This window comes from Myodes glareolus, chromosome 14 (assembly GCF_982192425.1).
Source record: "Myodes glareolus chromosome 14, mMyoGla1.1, whole genome shotgun sequence".
Lineage (NCBI taxonomy): Eukaryota > Metazoa > Chordata > Mammalia > Rodentia > Cricetidae > Myodes > Myodes glareolus.
Genome location: NC_142039.1, coordinates 52525907 through 52541881, shown reverse-complemented (window position 1 = coordinate 52541881; position 15975 = coordinate 52525907). Strand labels below are relative to the sequence as shown.

Sequence of the window (15975 nt, the reverse complement as noted above, 5' to 3'; positions counted from 1 at the left end):
GGGTTTTATCTGGTTTTGTACAATTTCTGTATGTCACTCTGCACCAGCTCTTGGTTATGTTAGGCATCCTCCATGGAGCAACCAGGATGTCTTGCTCTGTCCCCAGTCTGACTGTACAAAGAAGCATAAAGGGTTAACAGAAGCACAATTCTTCCCAAAAGAGCTAAAATTTGTCAAGAAAGTTTGAGTAGGCTATATTTAAATGAATACATTCTGAAGACAAGGCAACTCCAGTAAATAGCGTAGGACTATAGATAACTTATGTCCAAGATGTTGCTCTGTTTATCTATATGAAATATGTTGAATTTGCTTATAAAATTTGAAATTCTAATGAATTAATTTTATGCTACTGGGATTAACCCTGGGGCCAAAATTTGAATTTCTTTCCTATCTCGTAAAATCTATAGCAAATAAAAACGATCATAAAACTAATATTTTATTGTTCTTCAAAGATCTGTATGCACTTCACTGCTCATACTGAATTAAATTACTTAAATTATTTGTTTATAAGGGGGAAAAATAAGTCAACTTGGTTGAGTAAACTATGGATTATGTACAAAACCCTTGAATTTTCTTTTAAATACTTAAAAATATGCTTGTTGTCTTAACCTATGTATCTCATGTATAGGAGTTTGGAAAATCACCGATATCTCATTAAACACAAATCCTCTGATAAGAAAAGGATTCTGTGCATCAGTATAGACTTACCCTGCATAGTGCATCTTCAGTAGCATTAGTTTCCCTTAACATTGTCCTTTGCTGTGCTGCCTTCGTTATAACTTCATTGCTTCTTCTATGTTTCTTCCCAAAACAAAGCATGTTTTTCAGTTTCCGATAAGTCTTACAATCTCTGAAAATCAAAACACCCTTATGCTAAGATGCTTTCCAGGAAGTGAGCAGCTTAGATGAGCAGAACTGGGAGCTCACTGTGATAACTGGCTATGGCCAGGCCCCTTTAAGCATGATGAGTTCTGAAAAGAGAGAGGCTCCTTTCCCATTGGATAAAGAATGTCAATCCTGTAGCAGAATGAGGAGATTTAAGTCCATGTTAATAATCAGAGTTCCAGACTGCAGGGTTTTTTTGGATATACCATACACATTTTTGTATGTGCTTTGGTAGATAACTACCAAATGCCATTCAATGTTACTTAGTTATTGTTGCTATGAGTGGGAGGAAATAATAATTTGGGGATTGGAGGTGGGGTGTTTTTTGTTTTTGTCTTGTGTTTTGTTTTTAAGATAGGGTCTCATGTAGCCCATGCTGCCATCAAATTTGCTATGTAGCAAAGATGATGCCCTTTTTCTTCTGCCTCTACTTCCCAAGTGCTGCCACTGTAGGTGTGCAACACCACCACTGGTTTATGTGGCTGGGGTCAAGCCCCGGGCTTCATGCATGCTTAACTAGCACTTTATGAGCTGAGCTACATTCCAGCTCGGTAATCAAAGTTTCAAATGAAAAAAATTCAAATGCAAATACTTACTTGGTTTTCTTTACATTTTAGGAAGTGAGATTATACCTTGACTTAAAACATATACTAGATGATTCATATATAAGTTATGGAAACAAGTCTGGTGGTGGTGGGACACGCCTTTAATCCCAGGAAGACAGAGACAGATGGATCTCTGTAAATTTGAGATAAACTTGATCTACATAGTGAGTTCCAGTACAGCCAAGGTTACACAGAAAAACCCTATATATGTGTGTGTGTGTGTGTGTGTGTGTGTGTGTGTGTGTGTGTCTGTGTGTGTGTGGAAATAATGTAATCTATGAAGCATTTTGAGCCACTTCCAAGAAACACGTATTTATTTATGTTGTCAGTAGGCAAACAAACAAACAATTAAATGTCAGTATAGTATCTAGGTCAAAATAGCAATCTCCATGCGTGGTACATGATAGTATGTCCTACCCATCTGCAAGAGATGAAGAGGTCAATTTGGTTTGGTATGGTTTGATTGGTTTTGGTTTGGTTTGGTTATTTCCCAGAAGGTCTTGCTATAGGCTAGGCTGGTCTTGAGATCTGTGTTTTCCTGCCTCAGCTTCCCAAGTACAGGGATTATAGGTGTATACCATCTTGTCTAGCAGCCAATGGTATTTTTAAGTTGGTAGATCTTGGAAATAAATAAGACTCTAGAGATTCCTTTTCTAGAGGATAGGCAAAATTAAAGCAATCCAGTGGCTACTAGATTTTGTGTTTAAATCCAGGGGTTAGTGTATCTTTGTATAACCCTTACATATAAAATTGAGAGCCCTTCATCTCCATAAAGATAATTAGATGGGTACTCAATAGTGAACCCAGGACCCTATAAATGCTAAGCATGTGACCTGCCACTGAGCACAGCCCCACCCTCAGTATTCAGGAGCTGAGAGAACAGACACCCAGTTTGTCCCCTGCAACCCTTTCAATGTCAGGACACTGGGGACACTCACCTAGACTTTGAGCATACTCTGTAGTCTTCAAACACTCCAGATCCAGAGCCTGTATTTATTTACTCTGTAGTCCTGAAAGTAGGTGTGCTTACTATGTGATCTACAATTTGGTTAGTTGGTTTCATTTTTGGAGGTTTCTTTTGCTTTTGATTATTCTGCTATTTGGCCTTAGAGAACGAATGGGGGGGGGGGGTTTTCCTACATCTTGCCACTGTATAAGTTATCATTGATAATACACTGAGTTGGGTAGATCACTTATACTCTCCCTTTTTCTCCTTCCTTACTCATTTCTTGTTAGTGCCTGTTGCTGGTGAGTAGTGGCAATAAAAAGGGCAAAAAGGAAGGCATTTAAACTTGATAGGCTATTTTAGTGAATTTTCAAGTTCGTTGATCAGGGTAGATTTCCATTGCACATTACATTGTTTTTCTCCAGAATTCACTGAATAGTCTGTTTTAGGTATTTGTTCTCCATAAAATTTAAATATCTTAAAGATCATGTCTTAGGTTGGCCGGCTCACACTATAATGCTAAAATTAAAAAAAAAATGACTATATTCTGTAGCCTAATATTTAGTTCTATTATGTAATGAAAGCTTAAGGTTCCTTTTTCTGGTATTATGTCAAGCTTCCTTCTCATAGAGATGGAGGTAGAGGCAGGAAATCTCATTCCCAGCCATGGAACTTTTATACCAAAATACTTGCAAAAGAAATGCAGCCAATTTCTAAAGAAACATGTATGTAAGCATCAATTACCAGAATGTTCTGTTTATTCCCTCACAAGGACAGCTCAGGTTCTTCTCTTAGTCTGGGGTCACATTGCAAGGGAACCATGGATTTTAGCCACAGCTCTCGCCGCTGGGATTCCAGCTTTCACAGTGCTGTAAGTCTAAACCTTGAGACAAATGAGACATGGCCCTGCACCTCTCCACCTGGTCTGTATTCCTGGATGGACGTGTGGCAAACTCCTTTCAAGGGTAGATTTTACTGTATCACTTAAACATTTTGAAAACTTGTATTGGCCACAAAATATCAGTGACTGATAGTAGGCCCAAGTGAAAATGAGAAGCTTAAGTTTGAAGAACTTGAGTATTTTCAAGCATTGTGAAGGATGCCAAGACCTAAATGCATCTCAACTGTACCCCTAGGGACAGAGATGAGCACCTGCTGAAAGATGGCGTGCTTGCTCACTTTCTGCTAGCCCATTGATTTTTTTTTTTAAATAATATGTTATTTTCAAGTATCCCCATAGAGCCTTACTCAATAACTGCAATTCTCGGAAATTGTTGAGTCATATTGTTCTGAATATACTTTGGTTTGTACATAGTTTTTCCTATTTGCACAACTTTATTGTTTCATTAATCTACTGTAACTTTTTAGAGGTTGGATTTGTTAGCTTGCTCCTTTGTTTATTGAATGTTTAGATTAGTACTTGAATCTCCCAAAGGAAACTGAGTGACTGTGGAGGGGAAATATTCGTACTTTATCTCTTGAGCTGTGGAGAGAGTCTCTCCTTTGTCCTGGTGTTATATCTGCTGCCGAGGCTGCATCTGGTGTTACTGTACACCTGTCTTCACCCGTGCAGCTGAGCGTACCTGCCATTCCTAACAGCCCTTGGCGAGTTCTGAAGTGTTTTCACACTAATTCTGAAATAATTTTTTAAGCCATGTTTTTCAAACCTCCAACTTCCTCACTTTTTTCTTGTAATTGTTTTCCTGATAATATGAGCCAGATACTATATCATTATTAAAAAAAAACCTATCTGTCTTAGCTAATTTCACCTGATTTTTTTTTGATTTCCTAATTTTGAATACATTATTTTCTATTTTCTCATAGGGATTATACAATTTTGTTTTTCTAGAATGTAAAGAAGTATGTAATTTGTTGAAGTTAGTATTTTATAATAAAAATATTTACGTCATTAATTTTCATATACGGTTTTGACTATGTTCCAAAGATTTCATATATTTTTATTGTTGAAGACATTTTCGTAATTGTGTTATAAATTTCTTTCTACTCCTAATTGTTATTCATAAATGTGCTTCCAGAGTTAGTTAGAGCTTTTACTATACTATTTACTAGATTGTGATGGCGTTGCTCCTATGGATGCCACTGTTGGAAACCCCACAGATGATCTCATCCACTCTATGGATGTCTCACGTGCATCTTCTCACTTTCTCCACCTGCCTTCTGAGCCCTCTTTCTCCCATTCTCTATGGATTCTCCCATGTCTACTCTTCTGTATTGGTAGGACATCTGCAGGGCTCCATCCAAGGCCAGCTTCTCGTTGACATGTACTGTTTTCACTGGGAAAGCTCTTCTGGCCTTCAGTTACCCCACACTTGGTGTCAGTAAATTAGACTCTCTACCAGCCTGTATCTCACCTGAGCTCTGGAGCCCTATTTCTGGGGACTGCTGTCCCGGTGTTAGTAGTGTCTCTAGGATCTTAGATTTCTGGGAAGATATGTAAGAGACTGATCACTGATTGCATATAAAAAGTCGATTACCTCAGGGAGGCAAAGGCAGACAATCTCTGTGAGTTCAAGGCCAGTTTGGTCTACAGAGTGAGTTTCAGGGCAGCCAGAGATACACAGAGAAACCCTGTCTCAAAAAAAAAAAAAAAAAAAAAAAAAGGAAGGAAGGAAGGAAGGAAGGAAGTCGGTTGCCTAAAGGGCCAAAATAGAAAGGAGCAAGTTTTCACTTCACACATTTAGACCTGTGACTTTTCTCCAGTGTTGAACATGTAAATTTTTTCTATTTGTAATGCAAATATATCTATAACAAACATTATGCATATAACTTCTTCCAGGCTACTTGCAAGTTATAGGTCAGCGAAGGTGGGTTTCACGGGCTAAGCTTGAGGAGTTATTCCCCATTATTGTGCTGCAGTATCAGTTCATCGTCTCACCGGCAAGGTGACTGGTTCCTTGACTGTTGCTAAATATGTTAAGTGAAGACCAGAAAAGCAGTGCTTTGTTTGAGTATGTATTTCTTGGATGATGCCTAGGGCTGGCCATTCACACAGCTCTATCTTTCTAGATTCAGTGTCTGTGTACCCTCCTATAAAGTTTTGTTTCATGCTTCTTACTCATTGATTTACCGTGGTCTTTACTGTTGGTTTACTTTGTCCTTTTGCTTGGCTTAATATTTGATATTTATTCAAGTGTAGGTTATTACTCCTCTGTCATATTTGTTTGTAACTGACTTAGGTCTTTAGAAATGAATTCAGTTTGCTCAAAAATCTCTGACAAAAGAATACTTTATGTACACAGAGCTAGCTAGCCTCAAGCAGAAAACTGAGGAAAAAACATGTTTTCCCACATGACTGGTGATTAGTCCATATAGAAGGTGCTAGAAGGAATGAAAGATGATCCAGAGTCTTTGATAAACCATTTGACCCTGATCTCCAGACAGTGGAAAACAATGAGAGAATTCTGAACCGAGAAGTACAGTAGGTTTTATTCATAGCTACCCCAGAACTCAGAAACTTTACATTGGTCCCTAAAGTGTATTTTCTCGTGTTAATTTAGCCATCTCACTCTACAACCCTTCAGTTGTCTTGCTTCCTTTTGAAACAATTAAACCCAATTATTTCACTTGTGGTGCTTATATCAACAGCTCTTTCCCGCTAAGGCTCTCAGCCACTTGTCTTTGTAGGACAGGCTCGACACTTGAACTGCTTGTAGGAGCCCTTGATGGTGTTGAGAGTGAAGATGACCTTAAAAGCTTTTCCTTGCCAGAGATGTTTTTATAACGCCTTTCAAATGAGTATCAGTTTGTTTTGGCTTACCCAGGCACTTATCAAATACTGGATGGTTTATTAACCTCAGGTGGAATGACTTAGGATTGAAAGATAATCACCTGAGTTCAGAGCCCAATAGTGCCACACACTGGCTCCAATCTCCCTGAGTCATAGTATGTGGGACTTAAATTAGAAAAGGGATATCGGGTGCAGTATACCTCATGGTACTGTACCCTGAATATAATGCTTTATCCTTCTGGACTGTCACATGTGAGGAGCAGCCTTTCTCTTTGGATATTAAAATTTCACCTCTGAGCACATCTCTGTGTCCCATTCCCTATCTTTTATTTGAGTTCTTGCTCCTTTAAAATTATTGTCTTATCCAACCTTGGACTTGGCAGTTGAAGTAAATATCTTAGTATTATTAAATCTTGGTGATTCTTGTCAGGGTTTTACACTCAACTTTAGGACATTTCCTTTCATTATAGCTTTAATTTCATAAACAATTTGGATTGCTCATTCTCAGTATTCATGTTGTGTACCTTTGCCTTATTCTCGGGGCTTTTTTTTTTTTTAATGTACGCTTTAGTAACTTACTTTGGCCTTAGTGTCCTGAGTGCTGGTATTAAAGGTATGCACCACCACTCCCGTCTAAAACTTGTGCTGATTTTTACATTGGAAAAATACATAAATGAAAAGGAGGGCAAGAGAAAGGAGAGTAAAACCAGAGTGAGGCAGGGTTAAAATAACTGGGTGGATAGTCCTCCCACGACATGAGGGATTATCTAGATTGTGTTGACCTTCCCCAAACTGATCATTTGAAATATAGGCACATAACTGGGAAAGAAATTACCTATACAAAAGCATCTTGTGGTTCTGAGCCAGGGAGTGTCTTTCCTTAGAAAGGAAAAAGAGAAGGGAACCATCGTGTTGTCGTTTCAAAGGTGTGTATAGGTGTTAAACAGAGATTTTTTAGTGTGTGTGTGTGTGTGTGTGTGTCTGTCTGTCTGTCTGTCTGTCATTGAGGAAGGCGGCTCACAGTGCCTGTATGGAGGTTTGGAGGGCAATATTGTGGGATTGATTCTCTCTTTCCACTTTTATGTGAATTCCAAGGATCCAACTCAGATTGGCAGGCTTGAATAGCAAATACCTACTGAGCAATCTCACCAGCTGACTTTGACATATTAAATTCTGAGATATAGAGCTGAATTTCCTTAGTTAAGGTCTTTGGAAAGCTGAGGAGATTAAAAAAAAGAAGAAGAAGAAGTGTAGAGCAAAATATTCTGAATTCAACCTTGAGCTTAATTGGTATAAATTGTAGAGCATCTTAAACTTTGGTGGGGAGGAGGGACTTTACATTTATTTCCATTCTGTGCAGTATTCTTTTTCTTTTAGGTGTTCTGAACCACTTACCCATTCTTAAAAGAAAAAGATAATCAGGGTATCAATGACTTCTATAGGCTGTGGTGTTCTCACAAAAGTTCTGATAAATCCTGAATTAAAGCAATGGATGAGGGATGTGGGCAGAACTCAGTAGACAAGCAGCAGCCACAAGAGAAACATGACACCTGGAAATCAGGTCCTGTTACATAACCAGTTTTGCATGTACATTGAAATTTTAGAATTAAATTGGGCAATAGTGTCACACGCTTTTAATCCCAGCACTTGGGAGGCAGAGGCAGGCAGATCTCAGAGTTTGAGGCCAGCCTGGCCTACAGAGTAAGTTCTAGGACAACCAGGACTACCTAGAGAAGCCTTATCTTAACCTCCCAAAAATATATTAGAATTAAGCAAAGAATGGTAATATGTGCTTATAATCTCAACACTGCTGAGGCTAAGCTAGGAGAATTGCAAGTTCTATGCCAACTGTCCTACATGTAGAATTAAAATTTTATGCCTTTTTGATTTCCATCAGCATAAAAAGGAAGGTGCTTTGGAGGAGAAAATTGTTGTGATGAGGAACAGAGACACTGTGTCATAAAAGTACACTGGAGATGCTCATGGGCTTGCTTACCCAGCTGTCATCTAATGGGCAGGAATTAGAAGGCTGATCACTGTCCTTGTACATACACATGAAATGCATCATTTGCCCTCAGAATTCCTGATTAGAGTCTGTACAGTAAAGTGTCAATTATCCATGTTAATGGAGGAAAGCCAGACATGCCTTACTCCAAAGAGCTAGTGATCTAAGGAGCATTTTAGCAAGTTTGCCATCTGTATGTGGCTTGTTTGGGAAAGACTACTTTCCTAAAGTTGTTTGCTTAGTCATCCTAGAATAAACAAGCAAAGATCAAACTGGGTTATCTGTAGGAGAATATTTAACAGTTATTTCTAGAGAAAAAAATCTTTAAATTCATTTTAAAGCAGAACCTCATAACCTATTAACATCTCTTATTCTTTTTTTCTCTGAATTCATTAGAATGTATGCTGTCAGGAGGATAAGAGATGCCTTCCGAGAAAATAAGAGTGTAAAGGATCCTGTAGAAATTCAAGCCCTGGTGAATAAAGCCAAAAGAGACCTTGAAATAATCCGCAGACAGGTAAGATGGTTCAGGACAGACCGCTTTTCATCACACACCTTCAGCGGTGACATTCCCTCCTTGATTGGACATCACTGCTTTGGTGTTTGTGATTTACACTCAGGATGGTGAGACACTTTCCTTTTCCTAGTGCAGACATGCAAGATGAATTATCTTGTCACCAGATTCAGTGACATCCTACAGGAACATACCAGGACCTGCTTCTTCTGGGAAACTGAGCTCTCATGTTTTGCTAAAGTTGATGCCTTTAGTTTGAGAAACTGGGGAAAACTGCTTTTTAATCCAGGTGTTTTTAGGATGTAGTCTACATGGCTATGTGGGATATATCAAAGCGTAAATATCTCATCCTTTTTCTCGTCTTTCTCATCAGGATTTAAGATGAATAGAAGTGTATAAGCATGAGTTATGTTAGCATGGGCAGTGTTTGCAGGTGCAGGGTACAGAGAACACCTGCTTGCATGCTAACCTACACAGGCCCCTGAGAGGCGTTTCTGATTTCATTCTGCATCAGTGCTGGGAGTCACCTGACTCAGCCTTGTTTCTCTAGAGCTTTGTAAGGCAAGTCTCGTACTTGTGGCAGCATGGTCGTGAGAAATGGCTGTCTTCTGAAGTAATTAAAGTGTCAAAGACTGATGTCAAACACTGAGGGATTCAGAGTGGCACCAGCATTTCTTAACCTTCACACAGCTGTAATGATTATTCTCATTTTGGGAAGAAACAGATTGTTTTTCTTTCACAGTGAACAAGTCAGCCTCTTGCTTCTTCACCATGACTATGACCCCACTTGTACTTGTTTTATCCTTGGCCTCCTTAGGCCAGCTTTCTTTCTGAAAATTGCAGTCTGGTGTGCCAGTCTCAAATCTCTTAGCTATATACACACCATACTGTATATCAGAGCCAGCAAATATATTCCTCCACCTTCTGCTAAACTACCATTCTATCCATATGAGATGGCTCTGGGAAGACACGCTGGCCCAAGCAGTAAGTTCTGGAGTAGCCCTCACTAAATCTGCCTTTCCTGTTTGTTCTTCAAGGAGGGTCAGAAAGGTTGGGTAAGATTTAGGGTATGCACCAGATAGAGCCAGGAAGATGTACTGTGGATCAGTCTGGGTGAGGAGCTCACAGGCAGCCTGGTCAGCAAAGAATTGCCCATCTTTCTACCTTAGGCAAGTGGCAGGAAAGTCAGCCAGATTCTTGGGTCTTTTCCTGCTAAAGAAATTCCAGAATTCCTTCTGTTACTACTTATAGGACATTAACTATCATTGCTATCACTTAATCATCCTCATTGATGACAGTCTGCAGTTTGCCACACTCGATGGTGAGTTTTCTTGATTTTGTTGTTCATTTTTTAGACAGCATCTCACTATACAGCCCAGATGTTAGAATTATAGGTGTGTGCCACCACACCTACCTGTCCCTTTTTCTGTTAAGGGAACATTATGTGGAATACCTTGTTGTAGGTTATTACTTGCCTTGTACTAGCCCTTGCTTCTCTGGGTGACCCCCAGCGTCTCTAACACGTGGGGCTTTCTTTCCAGTGACATTCATGAAGATCATGTGTTCATCAAGGAGGAAATAGTTTCTAAGTATAGTGAATTAATAGTTCTGACCTTGTTCTGTATCTGGCTTGATCACCACATGCCTGTGGGCAAAACAGAGGAAAAGACTGTTGGGAATGGACACTAGTATGAACAGTCAGCCAGGCTTAGGGGTCTGTATTGATAAGATTCATTTGGACACATGAATATGATCATGATTTCAGGAATTTCCAGCCATGTCTTGACTGATGGTACCCCTGCTTGAAACTTGAAAAAAATGAATTCATCTAAAAAAAAAAAATCATCCCATGGTTTCAGGAATTTACATTTCAGTCCTAAGAATTTTAGCACTTCTGCATGAAAAGTAGTGAAAGCCAAGGCACCCATGAGAAGGAAGCTTTCGTCCTTTTCTTTTCTTTTTTCTTTTTTTTAATTTTTTTTTTATTGAGCTATAAATTTTTCTCTGTTCCCCTCCCCTTCTACCCTCTCCCATGGTCCCCATGCTCCCAATTTACTCGGGAGATCTTGTTTTTTTTTTTTTTTTTTTTTTTTTTTTACTTCTCATGTAGATTAGATCCATGTATGTCTCTCTTAGAGTCCTCATTGTTGTCTAGGTTCTCTGGGATTGTGAATCGTAGGCTGGTTTCTTTACTTCATGTCTAAAAGCCACTTGTGAGTGAGTACATATGATATGTGTATGTCATGCCAACAGGGGTCATTAGAGTGAAATGACTCTCCAGTTCTGGGTTCTTCCAGAGCAGAAAGCCTTGGTAACAAAAGTTGGTTGTGGTGCAGTCTTGAGGAGAATGTCTTTCACAGATCATTCACATAATGTGGTGAACTAGATGAGTCTGTGATTTGTAGGGAAGAAAAATGTTCTGTATGGAGATGTTTCCGGCCACTAGCTTCAGGACTGCTGAAATTAGCACTAAAGGGTGTCAAAAAGTACTTGGTAACCTATCAAGGACAGTGATGGAAAGACAGCCACCAGAAAAACAGTTTCTCTTATTAGCCAAGTATTAGTATGAAGGAATATATTAGTACTATTTCATACAACTGTACACTAAGGTAAAGTGGAAATGTTCTTAGTCCGGATAATGTCATGAAACAATCTTAGCATCAGCTTTCCAGTAGTCATTACTTTCTGCTCCAGTGTTTCTTCTTAAACTTGTTTTCTTTAACTATGCAATCCAGACAGTGGAAGGGTTAGAATTTCAAATCTATTGTAGAAGTCATTAAGTGCAGACAGAATGTGCTACATTAAAGATATAAAGATACAGGGGGCTGGAATTTGGTTACTCTGAGCACATATGCATACAAGGTGAAGTATTTTCAGTGTTTCTTAGTGTGCACTTAATTATTTCTATAGGCTACTAAAAGCAAATTAAGTTGCTCAATTTATGAGTATTTTGAGTGGTAGTAAATGAATTTCAAACCATATATGTTTGCTGCTTTGTTGCTATTTCTAAAGACCATTCCAGAGCAATGCTCCCCAGGAGCTGAGTGTGCTACTGTGAACTGAGCAGCCGTTACCTGAGACAGCATCTGTCCCTGTCTGCCCCAGTACCCTGGGTGGTGAAGAAAGTCAGAATAAAGGTGAAATCTATGTAATAATTCCCATCCTTACAGAACACCTGTGAAAATGACAGGATTATTTTAGGAAAATATAGTGACAGGAGAAAAGAGAGCGCAACTTGTGTCTTTCACATGCGTGCATTTAGTTTAAGTACCATTGTAGTATTTGTAGAATTTCAAAAGGATACTTAGCCGTGGTTTTGGTGGACTAAAGAAAGGTTGATTCGTACATTAGGGATAATTGTAACACATATTAAAGGAATTGTACACTGTCTACAAAAGTCAAAAGGTAATGAAAATGTCTACTGACGGGTGGATAGGTATGTGGCCTGTACCTACAGTGGACTGCGTCATCCCCACTAAACGTAGGTACACCTTGAGGACAGGTTGCCTTGTAAAGCCATGAAAGCACAACTGCTGCACGAGCATTGACAAGTACTAGTCAGAGTCATGGAAGCAGAGACAGAACGGTTACCATGGGCCCAAAGAGAAGTTGTTCATGGGTACACAGTTTTGATTTCAGAAGATGAAAATACTTGCGATCTTCCTGACAAAACTCTGAACATAGTTAACACTATTAAACTGTACACTTGAAACTAACTAGGATAATAAACTTATGTTAGGTGGTTTTCACAATTAAAAATGCCCAAAGTAAATTTCAGCTAGCCATTTAATTTTAATTAGACAAAAATCAGATGTTTTATGTACATGTATTTGAAAGTAGGAACCTAAAGTCATTTGAAGCGTGAGCTAGTGGACTTATATCTCTGAGTCTGTAGCTGGCTTGTTGGGAAAAACAAAACAATTATACTCCAATTTCTACAGCTACTTACAGTTCTCAGCTTTTATGATTCTCATAAATATCTGTCCCCTCCGTCGCCGCAGAAACTACTGATACATTTTCAAGTAAACTTATCTGTGCTGAGATCTCACTGAGCATAATTCACAAAGAACTTAGTTCTGCTGAGTTTAGCCTGTAGGTGAGCCAAGTTGTACACCAGTATTTATTCATCATAAACTTCAAAAATCTTGTCTTGGTATAATACTTCTGCTACCAGGGCTGCCAGCATCTCTGTTGTTAGCCTTCTTTTTATTCCTGAGAAGAAGAATAATAGGACTGGAGCAAATATAACCGAACTGTTTTCTTACCAGAAAATGAAACAGTAGTTAAAAGTACAGTACAGACTTTCAGACAAGAGAAAAATTAAAATGTTTTCCCAAGCACTTCCTGAATGGTAATACAAATTTCTTCTTGATCTTTCTTGTCTCTGTAACCTGACTGACTTCTCAACTATATTAAACACACTTGCTATCTCAGTCAAAAGCATTGTGTATTTTGCAATTTTTCATGCATATTTCCTTTCTTTTTATGTTTATTGAACTCCTGCCCCATGCCACATAATTGATAAGCTCTATGAAAACAGATTTGAGATAGATTATGAGGTCCATCAGAAATTTGTAGAAGTTATTTTTAATTGGGGTTCTCTTCTCAGATCTAGATTTTTTTTTCAATTCCCTTATTGAATACAACAGAAGCAGAGTTTAAAGTCCTATCCTGGTTGCTGAAGAAATGACTCATCCATTAAGTGCATTGACTGCTCTTGCAAAAGGCCCAAGTTGCAGTTCCAGCACCCATACAGATGTTCACAACATATCTTAACTCAAGTGCCAGGGAATCCGTTCCCCTATTCTAACCTATGTGGGTACCTGGCATGAACACAGTGTAGACATAAAAGGAGGGAAAATATACATCCATGTAAAATAAAAATCTTTCTTTAAAAATCTTACTTTGGCAATATTTTCCCTATGCCTATATAGATCAACTGAGATTAGCTCCAAGGATCGATCGTCACTTAAAAAGTGATAGTAAAGCAGCCAGCAGCAGAGGAGATGGCCGCAGTTTGTCTTGGACTTCAATAAAAAGCCTCACAGATGCAACATGAATTTATATACAGTGACCAGAATTGCACTCAACCTGAACCCTGTGTCTTTTGGATATATGGAGCTTTTCTTTATGAATGAAAGAGTTCTCAGTCCCCTGTTAAAGTTTAAGAAAACAGAGCAGCAAGAAGGGTTGTTTAGTTTTATAGCTTGGCCTATATAGAACATTCCTTTTTTTCATGTTTGTTCAATATATCGCTGCTCTGGAGCTATAAAAGTATCTCTTCAGTGAGAATTTAGACTAATTTGCTGCCTCCCTACTTTCTGTAGGGAGCCTGAAGTCTGAGACAGCTGTTTTCCCAATTCGGCATTCCTGTAAAGGATCTGCTTCAGGTTGCTTATATGCTAGATTCCTCCAAAATGGACAAGCATACAAGACTCCCTTTCCTATCTGGAAGAAGGTTGCTTCCTTGTGCAGCAGTGGTTCTCTAGACCGTTCCACAGAGCGCTATATGGGTGCATGTGCTGTTGCTGTGTCTAGAAGACTTGGCGAGGAATTTCACTAGAAAATGTTTATAATGCTGTCCATCCATCTGCCTCCCATGTAAGTCGCCAGAGCCATGTTTCCTGGTGTTTCATGAAGAACTGCCTTTGCACAGGTGTATCCTGGAAGCAGTACTCTGTGGTGAGTATTGCAAACTTATAGGCAAGGATCTCAGGATCTGGTGCAAGCTGCTTGTCTACCACTTTCCTACATCCGTAAAGCGGCACGGTCATGTTGAAAGAAGATGGTGCTGTGGTGATGTGAAGCAGAGCATGTCAGATGGGGAAACACGAATCGAATAATTCCACACTAGCTCCAAATGGGGTATACTAAGGTTTTTCTTTATTAAAAGGGAACTCATGGATAACCATGAAACAATAGGAACTGGAATCCATGGTGGGGAGGGGGAAATGGGCAGTCCCACTGGCCCTTTGGTACCCAAAGCCATGCCCCACCTGGCCTGCCTCTCAAAGGCCTTTGGCTGAAGGAGGGTCCTTGTCAGTGATCTGTCTGAGGTGATTCCTGGTGCCACTCTGTGTGCAGAGCAGCGCTTGGGTACGTTGTCTTGGTTGTCATAAAAACCTTATGGAACAGACATATTATCCTCATGTCTTAGAGAGGAAAGTGAAATTTTAGGAGAAAGGGACACACACATTCCTAAGCCAGCTTTCAGGAAACATGACACTTTGGGTGGCCTTCTTATTAAAAAAATAATAATACATTATTTTTTTCATACAGTACACCACAACTGCAGCCTCCCCTCCTTTCCAACTCCCGACTGCCCCATCCCCCAGATCCACTGCTCTTCCGTTTCCCTTCAGAAGAGAGTAGGCCTCCCAGTAATGTCAACTGAACTCAGGCTGAAATATATACCGTCATCCTCTGGAAACGGCAAAGCTACTGACTAATGAGTAGTGCCACCATAACTAACCCACCCTGGCTGAGATGTGACTAATTTCTTTACCAGAAAGCAGTCTTCTGGAAAGAGAGTCCTTGCCCCACCACCACCACCACCACACTCACATACGTTCTACACTCAGGTAAGTTCCAACAAGCTGGCTTTTCTTCATGCTCTGCCTGGTGCCCACCAGGAAGCCTGAAAAACACCTAACAAGAGTTGTATAGGAATGACTTCTAGTCCTGGTTGTCACCTTCAGGCCTTATGAATTCGGGTGACTTTCTGTGAGGACGACTTCCATATGGCCTAAACAGGCATAAGTGTCCCCATGTTGCAGAGATTCAAAGGATGCTGAGAGACTGCTCAGCCTGTGGCAGCATCTTCCAACTCAAATGGTAATGCATTTCTTTTATAATCTTCTGATGAAGTCAGTCTCAGTGCAGATGTTCCCAATTTTATTTCCGATTTCTAAATGTGCAAGACGGGAGCAGCTATGACCTGTCTCCTAGGCAGTTCTGCTGAGCAGTTGTATCCTACCACACATAGTAGAGGCCCTGCCAACATGCAGATGACTTCTCACCACCTTTCAGTCTTTTCAGTGGAGCTGTAAATGCTAAATTCCCAAAAACAATTTTACTATGAAATATTTATCACATGTGGATAAAAGCATATCAGGTGATGAGGATCACAAGGAACAGGCAGAAATTCAGTCCACATTATTTAGCTTATTTTAAATGTTCTTATCACAATGCAAACTGCCAACAGTAGCAGCAGGTAAGGCAGGCTAGTGTTGAAAATTAGGAAGGGTGCCCATATTTGAATAAAGGTACTCA

The 15975-nt window shown here is 39.5% G+C and overlaps 1 protein-coding gene across 1 annotated transcript in view; it reads left to right on the top strand.

Annotated features, from left to right (window-relative positions):
• Lyrm4 (LYR motif containing 4) overlaps nt 1-15975 on the top strand; it is a 95605-nt gene that overhangs the window by 6636 nt on the left and 72994 nt on the right. Inside the window, exon 2 of the mRNA XM_048427727.3 lies at nt 8586-8706. Coding sequence (XP_048283684.1) covers nt 8586-8706 — 121 coding nt within the window. The remainder of the gene's footprint in view (nt 1-8585; nt 8707-15975) is intronic.